General features: G+C 40.5%; 1 protein-coding gene and 1 pseudogene across 4 annotated transcripts in view; both read left to right on the forward strand.

The window, feature by feature from the left end:
* The window catches only part of LOC104668020, a 48,721-nt pseudogene extending 38,148 nt beyond the window's left edge, over window positions 1-10,573 (forward strand).
* Window positions 1-21,274, forward strand: part of SH3RF2 (SH3 domain containing ring finger 2) — a 125,715-nt gene that overhangs the window by 50,338 nt on the left and 54,103 nt on the right. For 3 of the 4 annotated variants that reach the window (XM_030927731.1, XM_010370622.2, XM_010370623.2), the window contains exons 3-4: window positions 12,644-12,913; window positions 16,616-16,711. In XM_030927731.1, the coding sequence (XP_030783591.1) occupies window positions 12,644-12,913; window positions 16,616-16,711 (366 nt within the window). The remainder of the gene's footprint in view (window positions 1-12,643; window positions 12,914-16,615; window positions 16,712-21,274) is intronic. The other variant, XM_030927732.1, reaches the window with a different exon arrangement.

Below are 21,274 nucleotides of genomic sequence, written 5' to 3' on the forward strand. Positions count from 1 at the left end.
TCACACAACATAATAGAATTTCAAATATAAATAAGCAGCTAATAAAGAGAATCTTCCCTACGTTGGGTTCCTTTCCATCCCTCGAGTCTCTGACCTCCCTTGAGGTCATAACATAATTCTTTTCCTTCATAGCATTTACTCCAACTTGTAATTATATATTTATTTGTGTGTTTATAACGCTGATCTTTGTTTCCCCAACTAGATTGTAAGCTCCATGAAGGGTCTTGAACATACCTGGCATGGTTGGCACTGAAAAATGTTTGTTGAAAGCAAAAAAGGAATGAATGACGAGTAGAGCTGGGAAGTCAGACCAGAAGCTATCACAGCAGGCCTATTACCCCTCTCTCCTAAGCATCCTTATTTATCGAGCACTTATTATTTTCCAGGCATTCCACTAAGTACTCTACATTTTTTATCACATTATTCGTCTCCAAAACCATGAGGAAGTGTGCTCAGGGGTCCCAAGACCACCTTCACTTTCAGTTATTCACTAGAAGGGCTCACAGAACTCAGCAAAGCCATTATACTCATGGTTATGGTTTATTCCAGTTAAAGAATATAAGTTAAAGTCAGCAATGGAAAAAGGCACATTAGGGCAGAGTCCAGGAGCTTCCTTAAAGCTTCCAGTTGTCCTCTCCCTGTGGAGTCATGCAGACAGCATTTCTTTTTACCAGAGACTTGCTGTTCAGGATTTTACTGAAGATTTCATTGTTTGATGACATTTACCATCTCAGACCACCCACGTGGCTGCCCTCAGTCTCCAGCCCCTCCAGAGGTCGAGCTTCTACTGTTTGGCCCAAAGCCCCCCACCATAAATCACATTGTTAGCTTAGGCTATCGCATGTGACCCAAGGCCTCCAGGTAGACAAAGTCTCTCTGATCAGCCAAAATATTCTAAGAACTTAGAGGTTATCTCCCAGGCAAGAGCCAAAACTTTTGTCAGAATATGCAGGGTTTGGATAACCCAGACTCGCTGAGTTTGCTGCACAGGGAAATAATAGTATTAGCCCCAATTTTTGGATGATCCAAACTAAGGATCAGGGATGCTAAATGATTTGGCCAAATTTACAAAAGCCAGAATGCAAACCAACATCCCACGTGATTCTAACATATGTGTTCCTAACTATTGCATCCTAGTACCTCTCCCGAAGTAAAATTTTCTATGAAAAAAAAACAAAAACAAAAAACTCATGCAGAGTGTCTTCTAAAACTGGTCTCAAATCTGAATGTCGGATTTAGGGATTTCCACTTGGTAAGATCACCGTGAGCTTTCTGCTGATCTCAAGCACCCCAGCAGTGGATCATGTGGGATCTGCCAAGGCCAGGTAGATCTGATCCTCCTGTTGGATGAGCACTGGGGTTTGCGTAGTGCCTCCCTCCTCACCAGAGAAGAGAAAACATACACAAGGACTAACCACCACTTTCTAGTTACTAATTACTCCATTTCCCCCAACAAATCGGCTCCAAAAAGATTATCTCAATGAGTGAGGGAGGAAGGGTGGCTTCGTTGGTTAAGCAGCAACTACAAAGTTAGGGTACAGTACAATTTTTGACCCCTTACCTCATCCGTAGAGTGAACTCACAGGGAAGTTACATTTCCCTTGCCCAGCATTCCCAAGACACATGGGCTCTTCCTGCAAAGTGCCCCAGATGCATTTATGCAAATCACATTCACAAAATAAAACTTCTGAAAAGTGAGTCAGCAAAGAAACCTGTGTGACTTTGCTGATTCAGTGACGCCTAACTTTATTTGAGTATGTAACCTTTGTGTGTGTGTGTGTGTGTGTGTGTGTGTATAACACCAAATCATTAAAATTGGGGGGTGTTTAGAAAATGTGATGAAAATAATCCTTCTTTTCCCTAGCTCATCCAATAGATCTCCACTTGAATAATTATTATCAGCCATATGTATGAACCTTGCATGCTTTCTAAGTATCTCAGAACAGTAATTCTTGAAGGTTTTCAGAGTAATTCACTCATTCATTCATTCACCAAGCATTTCTTAAACACCTACTTGTGTACAGTGTTCAAAGATAGAGAGGCAGAGATGCTTCAGACACAAATCCTGAATTCTCCAGCAGCAGAGAACTTCACCTGGGTAATGATAGATAACTTGGGTCAAAGGCCAGGATGGTTTTGTTTGGGCTCCATTCTCCAGTGATGGGCAATCTCATGACCAACTCAGGGAAGTAAACCATTGATAAGCCATTAGCTCAGCATATTGATATTGGTCCCACCTGATGCGAGGAGTAGACAGAACCAGGCCAACCTTCCTAAATTGGTGGGAAGCATTTCCAGGGTGTGTCAAAGAGCTCATTACACAGTAGCAGGTTGAGTTCTCATCTCAGCTCTGCTTTTTCCCCTGTATGTGTCACTGTGGTGATTCTGCTCTCCTTGTGTTCCTTTTCTCTTATCCTGTTATCAGCCTATACCTCCCTTTATTTTTAAAATTGGAAATAAAGTCAGGACTTTATTTCTGGTATGAACCTCCTGGTAGCTGAACCTCCTGCTGTTTCTGAATTTTGCTATTTGGATATTACATTATTATGAAGTTTGTTGTTTCTGTGTTTCAAATATGTACTAGTTAGGACTGGTCCAGTTTCAAGTGTCAAAAAATAACTCCAAGTAGTTTAAGTAATCAACAGTAAATTGGGGATGTAGACAATTGGAGAGCTCATCTAACTGAATAACCTTCAGGCACCATTTAATCTAGGAGTTCAAATTTTATTATCAGGGCTCTAGCTATCTAGTTACCTATCTAGCTTGCTATATCTAGTACTGTTGCCTTCTACAGCTTCTTTCAGGACAGTGTGTCTACTGGTTGGGAAATATCACCAATATTATAGCCAACGTTGAACTACACCATATTGCACTGGTGGCCCAAGGTCCACAACCTGAAGGCTCATAATTCAAAAGCAATAGAGATTATTTCTCAGTATCTATATATCAAATCTCAGAGAAAAATATTAATTATCCCTGATTGAGCTACATGCCTCATCACTGTGCTGAGGATTTGGGATATTCTAACGGGCCAGCCTGGCCCACGTACCCTTGTGTGTATGATGTGGCCAGGGTGAATAACCTGCCCATCAGAAGGTAAAGAGAGAACAGGTGGTTCGTTACAGAAGGGGATGCTTGGCAAAGCAATAACGTAATTTTATTACTAAAGTGTCTGCAAGCTCTTGTATCTGACGTCTATGCATTATCTTTCTATCAAAATCATGCCTCTTGTGGCTTCCAGACTTTACCAAGGAGACAAATGAATAGGCGATTACAGGAGCATAGAGTCTTGAGCTTTTTTAATATCAGAAAAGGAAAGCTTTTTAGGTATACATAAGGAAAAATAGTTTGGTGATGACCTGACTGTGAGATCTCCACACAAACTTTATCCCTGTGCCTTCTCGCCCCTGCATCTATAGAGACAGAAAACAATGATGGGTGAGAAAAGCTATTGCCAACAATACAACAGGTGAGAGCTGATGTGGAACTTGGAATCTTTTTCCCTTGAGAGAGCAGTGGGGGACTGGATAGAATCAACCAGCTGAGTCTCTTCAGGTGCTTAACTTTTATGTGAGAGCTCTAGAGTTCAATCATTCATGCTATTACAGCCAGCAGCAAGCAAATTGCATTCACATTCGATTCAGATTTTGATTACAAAACAGAGCCCCAAATGAGTTTTATGATGGAAAAACATGCTAGGTGACTTCAGCTGGATGGCAGATGATGAGAATGGTTAAAAGCACCCAGGCTTTCAGGTCAAATGTGCCTCATCCAATCTTGGATCTGTCATACACTGACTGCGTGACCTTGTTTGGTGACATTTCCCATCTCAGAACTTCTGTTTCCTCAACATAAAATAGGGTAATACCACCTACTTCATAGGGTTTTGAGAGCATATGAATGAAATAATACATGGAAAGTGCAGTAGTGCAATAATGTAAGAAAAATGTCTGTGGCCTGGCAGAACCCCAATAAATGTTAATTTCCTTTCCTCTTCAGAGTCATTCACTCTCTCCCTCTCTCTTCCCCTCGCTCCATGCCTTCCTGCTTCCCTCTGCCCTGCTTTGCACTATGGAAACCAATGTTTTCTGTGAGTATGAACATAGAAATGAGACTACCAGAGGAGGGATTATCCAAAATGGAGAGAAAGAAGAAAGAGGGTCTTCTTGTTAAAAATAGAATCTATATATAATTCATTCCCACAATATTTATTTATGTTGAGGGGAGATGGAGAAAAGATGAAAATAGGCAATTAGTACTATTTTAGGGCTTCAAGGTTTAGGCATCTTCAAAGCAATTTGAGCATTTTGTGCAATTTTAGTTTAATATACTCTCTCAGTAAGTCATTAAAATATGCAAGCTACTTGCACAGCAAATATCTTTCAGAAAAAAGAAAAGAAAGAAAGAAAGCTAGCAATTTACAAGCCTATGTCAAAACTCCATTCATTGCCCCCATTTGAGTTAGAATAAGATATAGCTTAGACCTTCAGTAGCATCAAACTTGGTGAGGGAGCTTGATAAAAATGCAGCTACTTGAATCCCACTCCAAGAGATTCTGATCAAATCAGTCAGGGGTGGGATCAAGGCATTTGCATTTTTAACACCTCCCAGATTCTCATACAGGGAAACCACAGATTATATTTTAAGAAACAGGCCTGGCGCAATGCCTCATGCCTAGAATCCTAGCACTTTGGGAGGCTGAGGAGGGTGGATCACTTGAGCTTAGGAGTTTGAGACCAGCCTGAACAACATGGTGAAACCCCATCTCTGCAAAAAATACAAAAAAATTAGCCAGGCATGGTGGTGCACACCTGTAGTCACAGCTACTTGTGGGGCTGAGGCAGGAAGATCACTTAACCTGGGAGGTGGAGGCTACAGAGGCAAAGACCATGACACTGCACTCCAGCCTGTGTGACAAAGTGAGACCCTGTCCCAAAAAAAAGAAAAAGAATTGCAGGCTTGGCTTGGGGATACTGAGTTCAAATCCTAAATTCATTATTTTCTAGCTTGTGAACTTGGGCAACTCTTAAATTTTTTGTATTAGTCTGTTTTCATGCTGCTGATAAAGACATACCCAAGACTGGGCAATTTACAAAAGAAAAAGGTTTAATTGGACTTACAGTTCCATGTGGCTGGTGAAGCCTCACAATCATGGCAGAAGGCAAGGAGGAGCAAGTCATGTCTTACATGGATGACAGCAGGCAGAGAGAGCTTGTGCAGGGGAACTCCTCTTTTTAAAACCATCAGATCTCATGAGACTTATTCACTATCGTAAGAACAGCACGGGAAAGACTTGCCCCCATGATTCAGTTACGTCCCACCGGGTCCCTCCCACAATATGTGGGAATTCAAGATGAGATCTGGGAGGGGACACAGCCAAATCATATCATTCCGCCCCTGGTCACTCCCATATCTCATGGCCTCACATTTCAAAACCAATCATGTTTTCACAACAGTCCCCCAAAGTCTTAACTCATTTCAGCATTAACTCAAAAGTCCATAGTTCAAAGTCTCATCTAAGACAAGGCAAGTCCCTTTCACCTATGAGCCTGTAAAATCAAAAGCAGGTTAGTGACTTCCTAGATACAGTGGGGGTACAGGCATTGGGTGAATACAGTCATTTCAAATGGGAGAAATTGGCCAGAACAAAGGAGCTACAGGCCCCATGCAAGTCCGAAATCAAGCGGGGCAGTCAAATCTTAAAGCTTCCAAAATTATCTCCTTTGACTCCATGTCTCACATCCAGATCACACTAATGCAAGAGGTAGGTTCCCATGGTCTTCGGCAGCTTGGGTACAGCCCTCCTCCCAGCTGCTTTTCACAGGCTGGTGTTGAGTGTCTGCAGCTTTTCCAGGCACACAGTACAAGCTGTCAGTGGATCTACCATTCTGGGGTCTGGAGGACAGTGGCCATCTTCTCACAGCTCCACTAGGCAGTGTCCTGGTAGGGACTCTGTGTGAGGGCTCTGACCCTACATTTTCCTTCTGCACTGCCCTAGCAGAGGTTCTCCATGAGAGCCCCGCCCCTGCAGCAAAATTCTGCCTGGGCATCCAGGCGTTTCCATACATTTTCTGAAATCTAGGCGGAGGTTCCCAAACCTTAGTTCTTGACTTCTGTGTACTTGTAGGCTCAACACCAAGTGGAAGCTGCCAAGGCTTGAGGCTTGCACCCTCTGAAGCCATAGCCCGAGCTCCATATTGGCCCCTTTCAGTCACAGCAGGACCAGCTGGGACACAGGGTACCAAGTCCCTAGGCTGAACATAGCAGGGGGACCCTGGGCCCAGCACATGAAACCACTTTTTCCTCCTAGGCCTCCAGGCCTGTGATGGGAGGGGCTGCCATGAAGACCTCTGACATGCCCTGGAGACATTTTCCCCATCATCTTGGGAATTAACACTCAGCTCATTACTTATTAAAATATCTGCAGTCTGCAGTGGACTTGAATTTCTCCTCAGAAAATGAGATTTTCTTTTCTATCACATTGTCAGACCGCAAATTTTCCAAACTTTTATGCTCAGCTTCCCTTATAAAACTGAATGCCTTTAACAGCACCCAAGTCACCTCTTGAATGCTTTGCTGCTTAGAAATTTCTTCTACCAGATACCCTAAATCATCTCTCTCAAGTTCAAAGTTCCACAAATCTCTAGGGCAGGTGCAAAATGCTGCCAGTCTCTTTACTAAAATATAACAAGAGTCACATTTGCTCCAGTTTCCAACAAATTTCTCATCTTCATCTGAGATCATCTCAGCCTGGACCTTATTGTTCGTATCACTATCAGCATGTTTGTCAAAGTCATTCAACAAGTCTCTAGGAAGTTCCAAACTTTCCCACATTTTCCCGTCTTCTTCTGAGCCCTCCAAATTTTTCCAACCTCTGCCTGATACCCAGTTCCAAAGCTGCTTCCATATTTTCAGGTATCTTTTCAGCAACACCCCACTCAACTTGTACCGACTCACTATATTAGTCCATTTTCATGTTACTGATAAAGACATGCCCGAGACTGGGAAGAAAAGGAGGTTTAATTGGACTTACAGTTCCACATGAATGGGGAGGCCTCAGAATCATGGCAGGAGGTGAAAGGCAATTCTTACATGGTAGCAGCCAGAGAAAATGAGGAAGAAACAAAAGCAGAAACCCTTGATAAACCCATCAGATCTCATGGGACTTATTCACAATCATGAGAACAGCACAGGAAAGACTTGCCCCTATGATTCAATTATCTCCCACCAGGCCCCTTCCAAACATGTGGGAATTCAAGATGAGCTTTGGGTGGGGACACAGCCAAACCATATCATTCTCTGATCCCCAGTTTTTTAATCTAAAAATTGACATTTGAAATAATACACACCTCAAAAAGTTGTTGTGAGAATTAGAGAGTGCTTAGCAAAGAGAATTAGAACGCTTAGCAAAGAATCTGACGCCAGAAAGAAGCACTCAGTAAAGGTTAGCTATTGATATTATCATCATGCAAATCCAAAGGGGCTTAGATATTTTCTTATTTATCTTTTCATTCTTCCTTTCTTTCCTTTTCTCTTTTCTGTTTTTCTTTTCATAAATAATAATAATAATAAAGCCTCACAATTCATTCAGCAAGGTGGAAGTTTATTTAGCTCTCAGACAAAAGTCTGGATGTGAAGTAATCCAGGATGGGTGTGGCAGCTCTGAAACCCAGGCTTCTTCCCTCCTATTAGGTGTGGCGTTCATCCTCAATATTCAAGATGGCAGCTAGAGCTCTAGGGATCATGTCTGCGTTCCACATAGCAAGATGGAGAGGAGGAAAAGAAAACTCAGGAAGGACACTTCCTAAAGGTTGCTTACTCCCACACTGGCCTGGACTTAATCACCAGAAAGGCTGAAAATGTGACCAATATTCCAGGTAGTCATGTACCCAGAAAAAATGTGATATTGCAATGGAAAACTGAGAGGAAGAAATATGGAGGAACAATTATTGTTCCCTCATGTACCCAACCCTAGGAGTCTAACAGATTTGGGTCATTCCCCAGAAATCCATTCTCATCCAGCTTTTACCTGCTCATTTCTCAGGTAGGGAACACCTTCCCCAAAAAAGGTAGTTGCATAGTTTGCTTATCCTACTCAGCTTACCTTACTTTCTTTCTAAATTCCTCTTATACCTTTTACCTCTCAGCCACCAACTTCATTCATTTTCTAACTGTCCAATTTTAATAAGCAATACAATTATTATAGAAAAGTTAGAGAACACAGCTAAGCATTTAGGAAAAAAAGTGCTTTTCAAACATTCAAAAATCTCACCATTTAGAGATAACCACTTCTAAAATATTGTCCTATAGTCATCTAGCATTTTCCCTAGGTAAAAATATACATGTGTATTTATAACGAAAATCTAGTCTACATAATTGTTCTCAACCTCTTCTGTTACACTTAATGGTATATTATCAGTAACGCTCAATGTTATTAATTATAAAAAAAACACCAATTGTAGTGACTGCAAAGGTTTTCATTGTATGGGTATGGGTATATAATAATTTATTCAACCAATTCCCTGTTTATTCCACTGCATTATGTTAAGCCCCCTAGTACATACATCTTTGCTCATGTGTCCACCAGCTTCCTGGGGATGAGCTGTGTTCCTGTGGTTTTCTCAGTTCTGTGGTCTCCTTACTGTATCCCAGGACCAGCAGAAAAGGACACCTCCACCATTCCATCAGCAAAGGTCTTATCTCTACCACTAAGCTGCCTGGAATTCTTTTTTCAAATGAACATTGTGGATTCAGGAGATCCACGAAGACCTAAATTATTGCCTCTCTATACCCCATTGCATGAATAGCAAGATTATGAATAGCAAGACTGCTACAATGAGAGGTGATTACATAATCCCACTGCTTGGAAAAGCACAAAATAAAATACAACACTAGGTGGCTGAAGCACTTCCTCTTAATCTGTTAGAACTTGCAGTTTGCCAAGCAGACTTCAAGCAAGACTGGAGTGAGGCCATTTCTATGTGAAAAAAACAATTTCAATTAGTAAAAATGCATTTGAATGAAATAATTATTTAGACAACTGGTTTGACAAATGATTATGCTTGAGCTGATTTTTTTAAAAACTGACGATTGATCTCTGACTAATTGTTTCTTTGTCTCAGCTGAGCTTCCTAATGATCCAAATGCTCATTTTATAAATGAATACAGTTTAAGAAAGATTAAGTAACTTGGCCACGATTACACAAATGGAAAGAAGTGGAGCCAGAATTCAAAATCAGTATGCAGATCCTAGAAAGAGTCACTGACTCCCCTCTCATAGATGTAGAGTCAAGTTCACGACCCTGTGCCTTGCGTAGTGATTAAGAAAAAGGGTTCTAGCATCAGTAGTCTGAGTTCATGCCTCATATCTGCCATTTCCCAGCTGTGTCATCTTATGCAAGTTAATAAACCACTCTGTGTCTCTGTCACCCTATCTTATAAATGGGGATAATGAGTGTCTATCTCCAAGGACTACCTAGATTAAATGAGATGACCCACATACACACTTAGCACATAGGAAGTGCTCAGTAATTAGTTATTAATATTATGCAGGTGTCGTCTGAAAACCTTGGCTGAAAGGGTCGTAGACATGGTGGTCTACCATGGGTTCATCAGGGTTCAGTTGTACATGTGAAGGTTTGTTACACAGGTAAACTGGTATCACGGGCATTTGTTGTGCAGATTATTTCATCACCCAGCAATGAATGAGACTTCCTGTTGCTCCTCGTTCTCCCCAACATTTACCATTGTCAGTGTTTCAGATTTTCACCCTGCTAGTAGATAGGAAAACTGACAATCATGCCTGCAGGTCTGATATATGCATCTGTAAGTGTACATGCAGCCAAAGAAGAGGAATCCAAAAAGCAGCTAGTGATACCAGAGCAAGTCCCCATATATACTGCACCACCGCTCCAGTCTAAATATGTTGAAGAGCAGCCTGGTCATTTACAAATGGGGTTTGCTTCCATCTGCACTGCAACTGGTCATTATACTGGCTGGTGCAAGGGTGTTTATGTCTTTGTGGGAAATGGGATAATTGATACAGTACAATTTGGAAAAGATGCTCATGTCTATCTGAAGAATCCTCCTCAAGATTTTCTTCCAAAAATGGGAGTTATTACGGTTTCAGGACTGGTGGGCTTGGTTTCAGCGAGAAAAGGTTCTAAGTTTAAGAAAATTACTTATCCTCTGGGACTGACCACTTTATGAGCAACTGTTTGCTACCCAGTTCTGTCAGTAATAATTGCTAAGGTAAGAGGGGAAAAGGTGTACGCTACAAACCAGCACATTTTTGGAGCAGTTAAATCATTGTGAACAAAAGCAGCAAAAACAAGTTACTCCCTAAACCTAAAGAAAAAAAACTAAGCTAGGATCCTCCGCCGAAATAGAAGTACCTGCAAAAACAACTCACGTCTTGAAACACGCAGTGCCCTTGCCAACAGAACTCAACTTAGTGGCAAAGACCAAATCAGAATCCAACTCAGGTGCTACACAATTCATGCCTGACCCCAAGTTCATGGATCATGGGTGGTCCCATCCAGAAGATATAGATAAGTACAGCACTGGAAGCTGAAGTAGACTGCATAGAGAGACTACATAGAAAACTACAGATGTGTGAGGTTGCAAATAATGATGAAAAAAATCATGTAATGGGTAATTGATACATAGAGTATTACTTAAACCAAGTTTTTCCCTTACCTCTCCAAATGTGCAATTTGATAAATTACATAAGTGGCTAACACACAAACTGTGAATGCAATGCAAACAATATTAAATGATTGATGAGGAGACACAGGTAGACTTATTAGCTTGAATTTGATGACCTTTAGGGGCATTTATTAAAAAAAAAAAAAAAAAAAAAGACATGAACTCCAGTGAGACCAAAATCTGAAAATGCATAGATGTGTATATAAAGACATACATATATATACGTATAAACATATGTTTCTGCTCCAGCTTTCCCAAATTAATGTCAGTTAAATTAGAATGGTGTGTGGAAAGATGTGTTTGCCTCCGTGTTGTTGTTGTTGTTGTTGTTGTTGTTGTTTTGCCGATTTCCTAGATCTGGAATAAAATATCCGTGTTTTATGGGGAAAAAAATATTATGCAGGTATGCCCCAGAGAAAGTGTAGGTTCAGTTCCAGACCACCACAATAAAGCTAATACCATAATAAAATAAGTCAAACAATTTTTTTTATTTCCCAGTGCATATGAAAGTTGTGTTTGGCCAGGCGCGGTGGCTCACACCTGGAATCCCAGCACTTTGGGAGGCCAAGGCAGGCAGGTCATGAGGTCAGGAGATGGAGACCATCCTGGCCAACATGGTGAAACCCTGTCTCTACTAAAAATACAAAAATTAGCTGTGCATGGTGATGCGCACCTGTAATCCCAGCTACTCAGGAGGCTGAGACAGGAGAATAGCTTGAACCTGGGAGGTGAAGGTTGCAGTGAGCCGAGATCGCGCCACTGGACTCCAGTCTGGTGACAGAGCAAGACTGTGTCTCAAAAAAAAAAAAAAAGTTGTGTTTACACTATGCTGTAGTCTATTAAGTGTGCAATAGCGTTATGCCTAAATAACAATATATCTAACTTAATTTAAAATACTTTATTACTAAAAAAAGTGAATGATGTTCTGAGCCTTCAGCAAGTTGTAATCTTCTTTCTGGCAGTGGGTCTTGACTCAATATTGGTGACTTGCCACTTCACCGCGCATTTTTACGTTACAGAGGCAGCTTCTTTTCTTAAACCTCAGACTATCTCTGCCAGCTTCAAACTTTTTTCCTGCAGCTTCCTCATCTCTCTCAGCCTTCACAGAATTAAAGAAAGTTAGGATCTTGATCTGGATTAGGCTTTGGCTTAAGGGTCTGTTGTGGCTGATTTGATCTTCTACACAAACCAGTCAAACTTTCTCCATATCAGCAATAAGGCTGTTTCACTTACTTATCATTTATGTATTCACTGCGGTAGCACTTCTAATTTCCTTCACAAACTTTTCTTTTGCATTCACAACTTGGCTGTTTGTCACAAGAGGCCTAGCTTTTAGCCTATCTCAGCTTTAGTCGTGCCTTCCTCCCTAAGATTAATCATTTCTAGCTTTTGATTTAAAGTGAGAGATGTGAAACTCTTCCTTTCACTTGAAAATTTGTAGGCAGTTGTAGGGTCATTAATTGGCCTCATTTTAATATCATTGTGTCTCAGAGAATAGGGAGGCCCAAGAGGGGGGAGAGAGATGGGAGAATGACCAGCTGGTGCAGCAGTCAGAACACAAACATTTATCGATGAAGTTTGCTGTCTTGTATGGGCACAGTTTGTGGCGCCCCTCCAGACATTACAAGAGCAACATCAAAGATCACTGATTACAGATCACCATAGCAGACATAATAATAATGAAAATGTTTAAAATATTTAAAGTTAGTAACAGTTACCAGAATGTGACACAGAGACACAAAGTGAGCACAGGGTGTTGGAAAAATGGCGCTGATAGACCTACTCAACACAGGTTGCCATAAACCTTTGATTTGTAAAAAACTCAATATTTGCAAAGCATGTTAAAGCAAAGTACAATAAAAGGAAGAATGTTTGTATCTTCTGTTCCTCCAGACTCTCAGCTAAGTACATATCTTATTGGTCTGTGCCATTGCAGGTACCTCGAGCAAAGGCCTTATGCAACTACAGAGGGCAAAATCCTGGTGACCTAAGGTTTAATAAGGGAGATGTCATCCTTCTCCGGAGACAGCTTGATGAGAATTGGTACCAGGGGGAAATCAATGGCATCAGCGGGATCTTCCCAGCCAGCTCCGTGGAAGTCATCAAGCAGCTGCCCCAGCCACCCCCGCTCTGCAGGGCCCTCTACAACTTCGACCTGCGAGGCAAGGACAAGAGTGAGAACCAGGATTGCCTGACCTTCCTCAAGGTAGGATTCTGGGTGAATCCTAGGGTCACGTGGGACCACAGAGAGACCACAGCAGAACCAGAGTTGCTTGTTTAATATTTGCTGATTTTTAAAAATTGTATTTTAAATATATTATATTATTATTGATATTTATTATTTTATTCATAAAATATATTTTGTCCATAAATTATATATGTATATATGTGGTGCATCTATATGTAATATGTGTGTACAATTCAGACTACATGCAAGTGAAATCTCTAGAGAAATCTACAAATAAGTGATAGAAGTCTGTAAGCCTTTTTTATTGTAGTTACAGAAGGATTCACTCATTCATTCATTCATTCATTTATCCTGAAACCATTGTAGAAACATTTGAAAATACAGATAAGCAAAATAAGGAAAATATTATACCACAATATAGATACAATCACTGTCAACAGCTTGAATAACACATTTGATTTATTCATTCTATCATTCTATCACTTTTGAGCACTTACTCCTTGCAGGCCCTGGGAATAGGACGTGAATAAGTCAGAGTCTCTGCTGTCCTCACAGAGTAATGGGAAGAACAGATACATGGACAGAAAATTACAAACAATTTGATAACGTGCTATGTAAAACTACAGCCTCTACCTCTTTATCACGTATGTGGAAGGGTATTCTTGCGACCAAGTTATGGTTACCTAATTCTACTCATTTACAACATTCTATCTTGCTGTAAACATCACATTCAAAACACTCCAGACACACACAATAACATAATCATGCCTTTCTACATAAATAATCTCTTACAAGACATGTTTTCCAAACATTAATTACCCTAAGATTTCTTGTGCCTCTGTTTCATTAGATGATTCCCCACCATTTGCAATAATGACAGTTGTACTAAAGTCTACACTACTTTAACTCTGTATTCAGTATTTGTTATTCCATAAACATTCACATCTCTCATAGAAACCACAGGTGGAGTTATTTTCATTCTTCACCACTCATGATAAGTAGATCAAATGTAAGTATAAAAAGTGGCACTGCTACAATAGCTTAGGCAAGGTCTTTCGTTTTACAAAATATTTTTATTCCACCACTACCAGAAAGGAGATTTACTTCAGGTTTTCTCAACCTAGACAACCTCTCTGTCCTCCATATTCTGAGATAATGATCTTTATTATTGCTATGGAACCTCAGAGCGAGACTCCTAAGAAAAGTCATTCTGCAGCCCAAACAGCAAAGTGTAGACCTAGACTACAGTTAGAGGAAGATCAGTTCAATTCCACAAACATTTATTGAGTATTTACTGTGTGCCAGGCATTAGACATACAGCTGGAGGAAGACATAAGGGAGTATCATCGTCTGTGTCTCTCACCCTTTCTGGGAATTTGTAAACTGGGGCACTTACTTCACACACTCGTTCATTTCTTGAGCCCATCCATGTGCCAAGCTGGCCATTGGAGATAAAGTGATGAGTCACTGTTCTTACCTTCACAGAGCTGGCAATCTAGTGGAAGAAACAGATATATAAATGGGAAATTATGCCAAAGAAGCCAAAAGAGAGGATTTGACCCATTCTGGAAGGCTGTGGAATACACAGACTTCTAGGAAATCTCATGGTCTAAACTCAGCATATCCAAATTAAACTCAAGATCTTCCTTCCCAAAGCTGTTCTTTTCCTAGTGCTTTCTAGCTCAGTAAATTGTGTAATTTATTCAGTGTCATGTATTTATTCCTGCATGCATGCATTCAATAAATATTTATTGGCTGACTACTAAAGGGGACCCACTATGTTAGGTGCTAGGGACAACAAAGATTAACAAAACAGACACAGGCTCTGCACGCATGGAGTTTATGGTCTGATAGGGTAGACAGACATTAAATAAATAATAATCTCTTGGCACGGTGGTTCACGCCTGCATTCCCAGCACTTTGGGAGACCGTGGCGGGCAGATCACTTGAGGTCAGGAGTTTGAGACCAACCTGGCCAACATGGCGAAACCCCGCCTCTACTAAAAATACAAAAATTAGTCAGGCGTGGTTGCCCGTGCCTGTAATCCCAGCTACTCAGGAGACTGAGGCAGGAGAATCACTTGAACCCAGGAGGCAGAAGTTGCAGTGAGCCAAGTTCGCGCCATTGCACTCCAGCCTGGGCAGCAGAGCGAGACTCCGACTAAAAATTTAAAAAACAAAAAGAAAGAAATAATAACCTATAAATGCATAATTACACATGTGTAAGAGCAGGGGCCCTCAACCCCCAGACCACTGACCAGTACTGGTCCGTGGCCTGTGAGGAAGCGGGCTGCGCAGCGGGAGGTAAGTGGTGGGCAAGTAAGCAAACCTTCATCTGTATTTATAGCTGCTGTGTTTATAGTAATGGGTGGCATTACTGCCTGAACTCCATCTCCTGTCAGATTAGTGGCAGCATTAGATTCTCATAGGAGCGTGAACCCCATTGTGAACCGCGCATACAAGGGATCTAAATTACATGCTCCTTATGAGAATCTAATGCCTGATAATGTGAGCTGGAGCAGTTTTATCTTGAAACCATCCCCTGTTCCCTACCCTCTATTCCCACCTTCTACCCCCCGCATCCGAGGAAAAATTGTCTACCACAAGACCGGTCCCTGGTGCCAAAAAGGTTGGGTACTGCTGTGTAAGAGGAAGCCAAGAAAGGGTATGATGCAGTAACAGATTTAAATTTAAATTAATCCTAATTCCTGAGGCGCATGAAACAGAATGTCAGAGAGAGAATGTCAGAAGGTCTTTAGTGGATGAATATACAGGTTGAACTTGAATGTTGTATGGACACAGAAAGGTGTTTCTAAAATGGCATTAAATTAAAATAATCACTGTGTCCCATATAGCTTCATTTGTGTGAGGTACAGGAACAGACAAAAGAAATGTATAGTACTAGAAGTCAGAGTGGTGGTTGCCTCTTAACAAGTGGTGGGAAAGGGCACAAAGGAACCTTCTGGGTGCTGCGAGTATTCTATACCTTCATCTGAACAGGGATTTCATGGGTATACTCAAATGTAAAATTTCTCAAGATGTGTGCACTTTATTGTATGCATGTGTGTATATTTTTGGAAAGGTTTTTAAAAAATATGTATGTTTATATGTGTGTTATGTTTTGTCTTGATAGAAAAGAATCTGGAAAAAATGTGTTATTCAAGCTGTTGACAGTGATTGTATCTTTATTGTGATACAATATTTTCCCTGTTTTGCTTACCTGTATTTTCAAATGTTTCTACAAATTTACATATAACCTTTTATAGTGAGTAAGAAAAATCTGAACAAAAAGTTGCTTTATGTTTGATGCATTAAAAATTGAATAGGTTCTGAAAAGTCTTCAAAATGAGCATAAAATTCATTTTTCTTTTTGGAAAGCTGAAAGTGCTTCTCCCTATGGCTTCCATCTTTATTTCTCCATCAGATAAATTTAAGTGAAAAGCTTGGACCTACTGGTGATTAAAAATTAGAAACATTTCTAAGTTTTCCTATTGGATTCCATTGATTCTCCAAATTATTTCTACTCCCCTGTGATCTCGGTGACACAAACACTGCCCTTTATGGAGAAAGTTCATTTTAGCAAAAGACTTCCCAAATAAATCAAGCACAAGGTACAATCCTCACACTTTACACCATGTGAGACTCCAAACTGATCTCTGCTGAGAGCTTTTACTGCCTGAAAATGAGAGTAAATGCTGACCATGAGAATTTCTCTTTCAGGATGATATCATCACTGTGATCAGCCGAGTGGATGAGAACTGGGCAGAAGGCAAGTTAGGAGATAAAGTAGGCATCTTCCCTATCTTGTTTGTAGAGGTATGTGAGTATCAAGTCTACATCTGATTTACACTTATACAGAAATATGCATGTGCTACAGTGATGCCTGAGAGCAATTGCTATTTGCTATGAGGCTTATTTCAGAACTAACTAAAATCTCTAAAGAAAAGATGCCAGACAATAATACCCAATTCTGGCAAGAGTCTGGGGAAATGAGCCTTTTCCATTCTCCTGATGGGAATGTAAATTAGTGAAATATGTCACATGCAAACTCAAATAAACTTATACCAAAAATATTAAAAATGTGGGCCTCCTTTGAGTCAGTAGGTCCATCTGAGAGTTTATTGTAAGTAAATATTTAAATAAGTATGCAAAGATAAATGTACAAAACATTCAAAAATGTTCACCATAACATTAGGTGATGGTATATAATTATGAAAAAAAAAGAAATACTCTAAATAGTCAACAATAAGGACTTCATTTTTTTTAATTGTGGTAATGAAAAAAGTGTCTCTGTATGGATAATAATATATGGAGAATAATATTTAATATCATAAAGTGTTCGATATTATGGAAAGATTTATGACTCATTGTTAAGTTTTTTTAAGTTTAATAGGTATAGAGTTTCAGATTTGTTGGATAAAAGAGTTCTAAAGATCTGTTTCATAACAGTGTGAATGTACTTAACACTACTGAACTGTACACTTAAAAATGGTTCAGAAGGTAAATTTTATGTTACATGTCTTTTATCACAATAAAAAAATAAGTTGGACCATATGGAACTAGCTTTTAAATATATGTGTGTTTATATAAATGGATAAAGGACTAGAGAATGATATGTACCAAAATGTTAACATTTGTGATCACTACATGATGAGATTCTAGATGCTTTTCATTTTCTTCTGCCAACTTATATTTTCTAAATCTTCTGAAATTAGCATATATTTATTACTTCTGTTTTTTACAGAAAAATCTTCTTTTAAAAAAAAAAAAGAAAACATGCTAGGCTATGGTATATCTCCAGCATAATATAACCTGTCCAGTATAATAACCTCGTTAGCCATGAGCCTCAATTTAGCTTGAAGCAAGTCATTACATATTTAAAAGAGAGGTTTCATTGTTTAACTGCATTTATTGGGTGCTTAACATGCATAAAGCATTAAAAATGAGTAGTAGAAAGCTATGAAAGAAGTAAAAGGCATGCTGTCCACCCTAGGGGCTGGAGTGCTTGAAACAGAACAGCCCACAGTTGAGCAGAAGCAACCAATTCTTCTAGTCATAAGAGCTAAAGCAGGTTCTGAAATGAATGGTGTCCCCAGAGCGTTGCACAGCTTTCAGGGTTCTCTGTACCTCCTCTACTCCATCAGTGTTGAAGGAAGATATGGAGGAAGGGTCCAGAGAGGCTGGTCTTCTTACTGTCTCTACTAAACTCATTCCTAATTCTCGTTCCTAATGCCTTTTCTCTTGCTGGGGCCCCTTTCAGATACAACACCCAATTGTCTTTACCTGTTCAAATTTCCCTTATTTTATAAGGCTCAGATAGAAACCTACTCTGTCCATAAAATTTCAGCAAGTAGTTAAACCGTCAATGGCCTCTTTCCTCTGAATATCTGATGAGTGGTTAGTTGTACTTCACAGGCTAGCCTAACACAGAACAGGCACTCTGTTTAAAAAAAAAAAAAAAAAAATAGCTTAGCAAGTGAATGAATGGAAAATAATTCGGAAGGTAGTCAGAGCTCCCAGGGGAAAAAAATTTTTAGAGCAAACCATTCACTGTGACCCTGTCCTAAACATATGTTTAATTATTCAACTAATTTTTCATTGAGTGCCTGCTATGCTAGGACCTGTGCCTAGTTCTAAAGACACAAGACAAACACGGGTCCCTACTCTCAGAGACTATAACGTCAGAAAGTATTCCAGTAATTACAAGTGTGATGAATCATGTAAAGACTGAAGTAGCCAGGTGTAGTGGCTCATGGCTGTAATCCCAACACATTGGGGGCCAAGGCAGGAGGACTGCTTGAGCCCGAGAGATTGAGACCAGGCTTGGGCAACATAGTGAGACTCCCCTCTCTACAGAAAATTTAAAAACTAGTCAGGCAAGGTGGCCCACACTGGTCCCAGCTACTCCAGAGGCTGAGGCAGGAGGATCATTTGAGCCCAGGAAGTCGTGGCTACAGTGAGCCGTGATTGTGCCACTATACTGTAGACTGGGCAACACAGCAAGACCCTATCTCAAAAAAGGAAAAAAAAAAGACTGAAGTAGAGGAAACTATTAGGGAGTTATGATATGCAATTTACCAGGGAAGAAGGTCAGCAAATGCCACTTATGCCAAGATCTGACAGATAGAGAGCATTTTAGGTAATGGAGGTAGCATGTGCAAAAGTCCTGCAGGATGAGGAAGTGTGGTGTAGCCAGGGGAAAAAGGAAGTACCAGAGCTGGAGCTTAGAGAGTAAAAGAGGAACAAAAAGTGAAGCCAGGGAAGTAAATGGAAGACAGATCACAGAGGACGTCGTAAACCATCCCATATAGTCAGGATGGGCTACATTATGCTGTGGCAATAAACAGCACCAAAGTCTCAGTGGCTGAACAAAGAAAATGTTATTCCTCACCTACATTCCGTGTTCAGTGCAGAGTGATGAGGGGCTCTGCTCATAGTCACTCAGGAGCCCATACTAATATGGCTGGGCCATCTGGTAGCTACATCATCTGGAACATGTGGGCTTCCTAGTTTCCACAGTAGGGACGCATGAAGAAGAGTGAGTTGTCTCACAAACTAAATGCCTCGTTTCGAAGTGACACTTGTCACTCCCACTCACAGCCCATTAGCCTGAACCAGTCACATAGCCTGATCTGATGTCAAGTCAGCTGAGAAGTATAAGGGAACACATGAAACATTGGGTATCATTGCCTCTGCCATTTCATAAGAGGTGTGGATTCAACCCAAAAGCCAACAGAAACCATTGAAAGGTTTTTTAAGTGACCAGATTTGGGTTTCTTAAAGACTGCCCTGGCTGCAGTAGGAGGAATGATTTGAAGAGGAGGGAGAAAAAAGCAGAAAGTGCAGGTAGGAGGCCCCTGCATTGCCCAGTTAGATGACTGTGGATTAGACCCATAGGTTCAGGGACCTTTCAGGAGGTAGAATCCACAGGACTCTGGGGTTGACAGAGGCAGGGATAGAGAAGAGAAGTGGTCAAGGACAGCCCCACTTCTTGATTTATGGACATAGGTCAGTGGCAGAGCCATCTGCTGGGTAGGAGCCTTTTCTGAGGAGTAAGTTAGGATGATTCAGAGTCAATGGTTGACTCTCCAAGGACAGAGGTCAGCTGCAATTAGTACCTCGTTGGACCCATATGAGGCGCTTAAATATTTATGGAAATTGTTGCCTGGTCTCCTGCATTATCTTGAGATGCTTCTTCCTAACCCTGGGCTGGGGGGGAAGGCACCAGTCATCTTATTACCCATTTCTGAAACCCATTTCCCAAAATTTCTCCATTTAATGATTATTCATTTGGATACACTTTCCGGCCACTTCACCTCTAAAATTAGCGAGTACAAGAACCATCAAGATTATCATTAAACTAGCCAGTGCTTCATTTGTTCTCCTAATTGCTCGGAGGGGAAAAAGATAATCAAGTGGTTGCTCTAATCTGGAAACCTGGTTCTCAAAAATTACCTGAAATCTAAATTGTGCTTTTTAAAGCAGCACTTAAATTTTGACTCCAGTCATTTCATTAAGACTAGCACTTGCTGAGAACTCTTTAAATAAGTTTTGAATTACCAGTGTCATGGAAAGCAATTGGAAGGAAGGGAGGCTTTCTTATGAGCATGATATATGTGTGTGTGCATGTGTGTGGGTGTGTTTGGCATAAACAGGATTTTTCTTGTTAATGTATCATTTCACTTATTGAATTGCACCTGCATTAAAAGGTGATAAAACAAAGGCTGAGCCTATGCTCATTCTTATGAGGACTCCTCCAACAGAGCCTGCCTGAGTTATATGAACTTTGCTCAGCCCAAGGAGCCTCAACAATATTGTTTCAAATGAGTGGGTGCAAATCTAAGAGACCTGCAATTCTTCCCCAGCAGAGCTATTAATCATATTGGCAGAGGACAGGGCAGATGCAGAGTCTCCCGGGGCCCTTTGTCAGTGTTCATGTTAGAAAAGCTGATGGTGGTACTCACCTGGGGACAGAACAATTAGGTGGAAGCAGAAAAAATTAACTTATTTCATTATAGCTACGAATGGCTGTATAAAGAACTTTACTCATTCAATTCAGAGTGCATATTGCCCTTTTACTGGGTGAACAATGGAGGGGCAGGTGCCCTGGGGCCTCTAAGTCATTGTTCCTAGTTCAAGCTGCCATCAGAGCTTGCCTAACAATTTCAAAAACTTCCTAATTGGTCTCCCTACTTCTGTTCTGGCACTTCTAAATAGCAACCAAAACAAGCTTTTTATTTATATTTGTTTGTTTGTTGGTTTACATACAGCAAAAGTTACTCTTTCTAACGTCCAGTTCTATAAATTTTAATAAATGCATATAATTGCGTAACCACACCACAATCAAGACATAGAAGAGTTCCAATAGTCTGCCCTGAA

Source organism: Rhinopithecus roxellana, chromosome 3, assembly GCF_007565055.1.
Source record: "Rhinopithecus roxellana isolate Shanxi Qingling chromosome 3, ASM756505v1, whole genome shotgun sequence".
In the NCBI taxonomy this organism is placed as follows: domain Eukaryota; kingdom Metazoa; phylum Chordata; class Mammalia; order Primates; family Cercopithecidae; genus Rhinopithecus; species Rhinopithecus roxellana.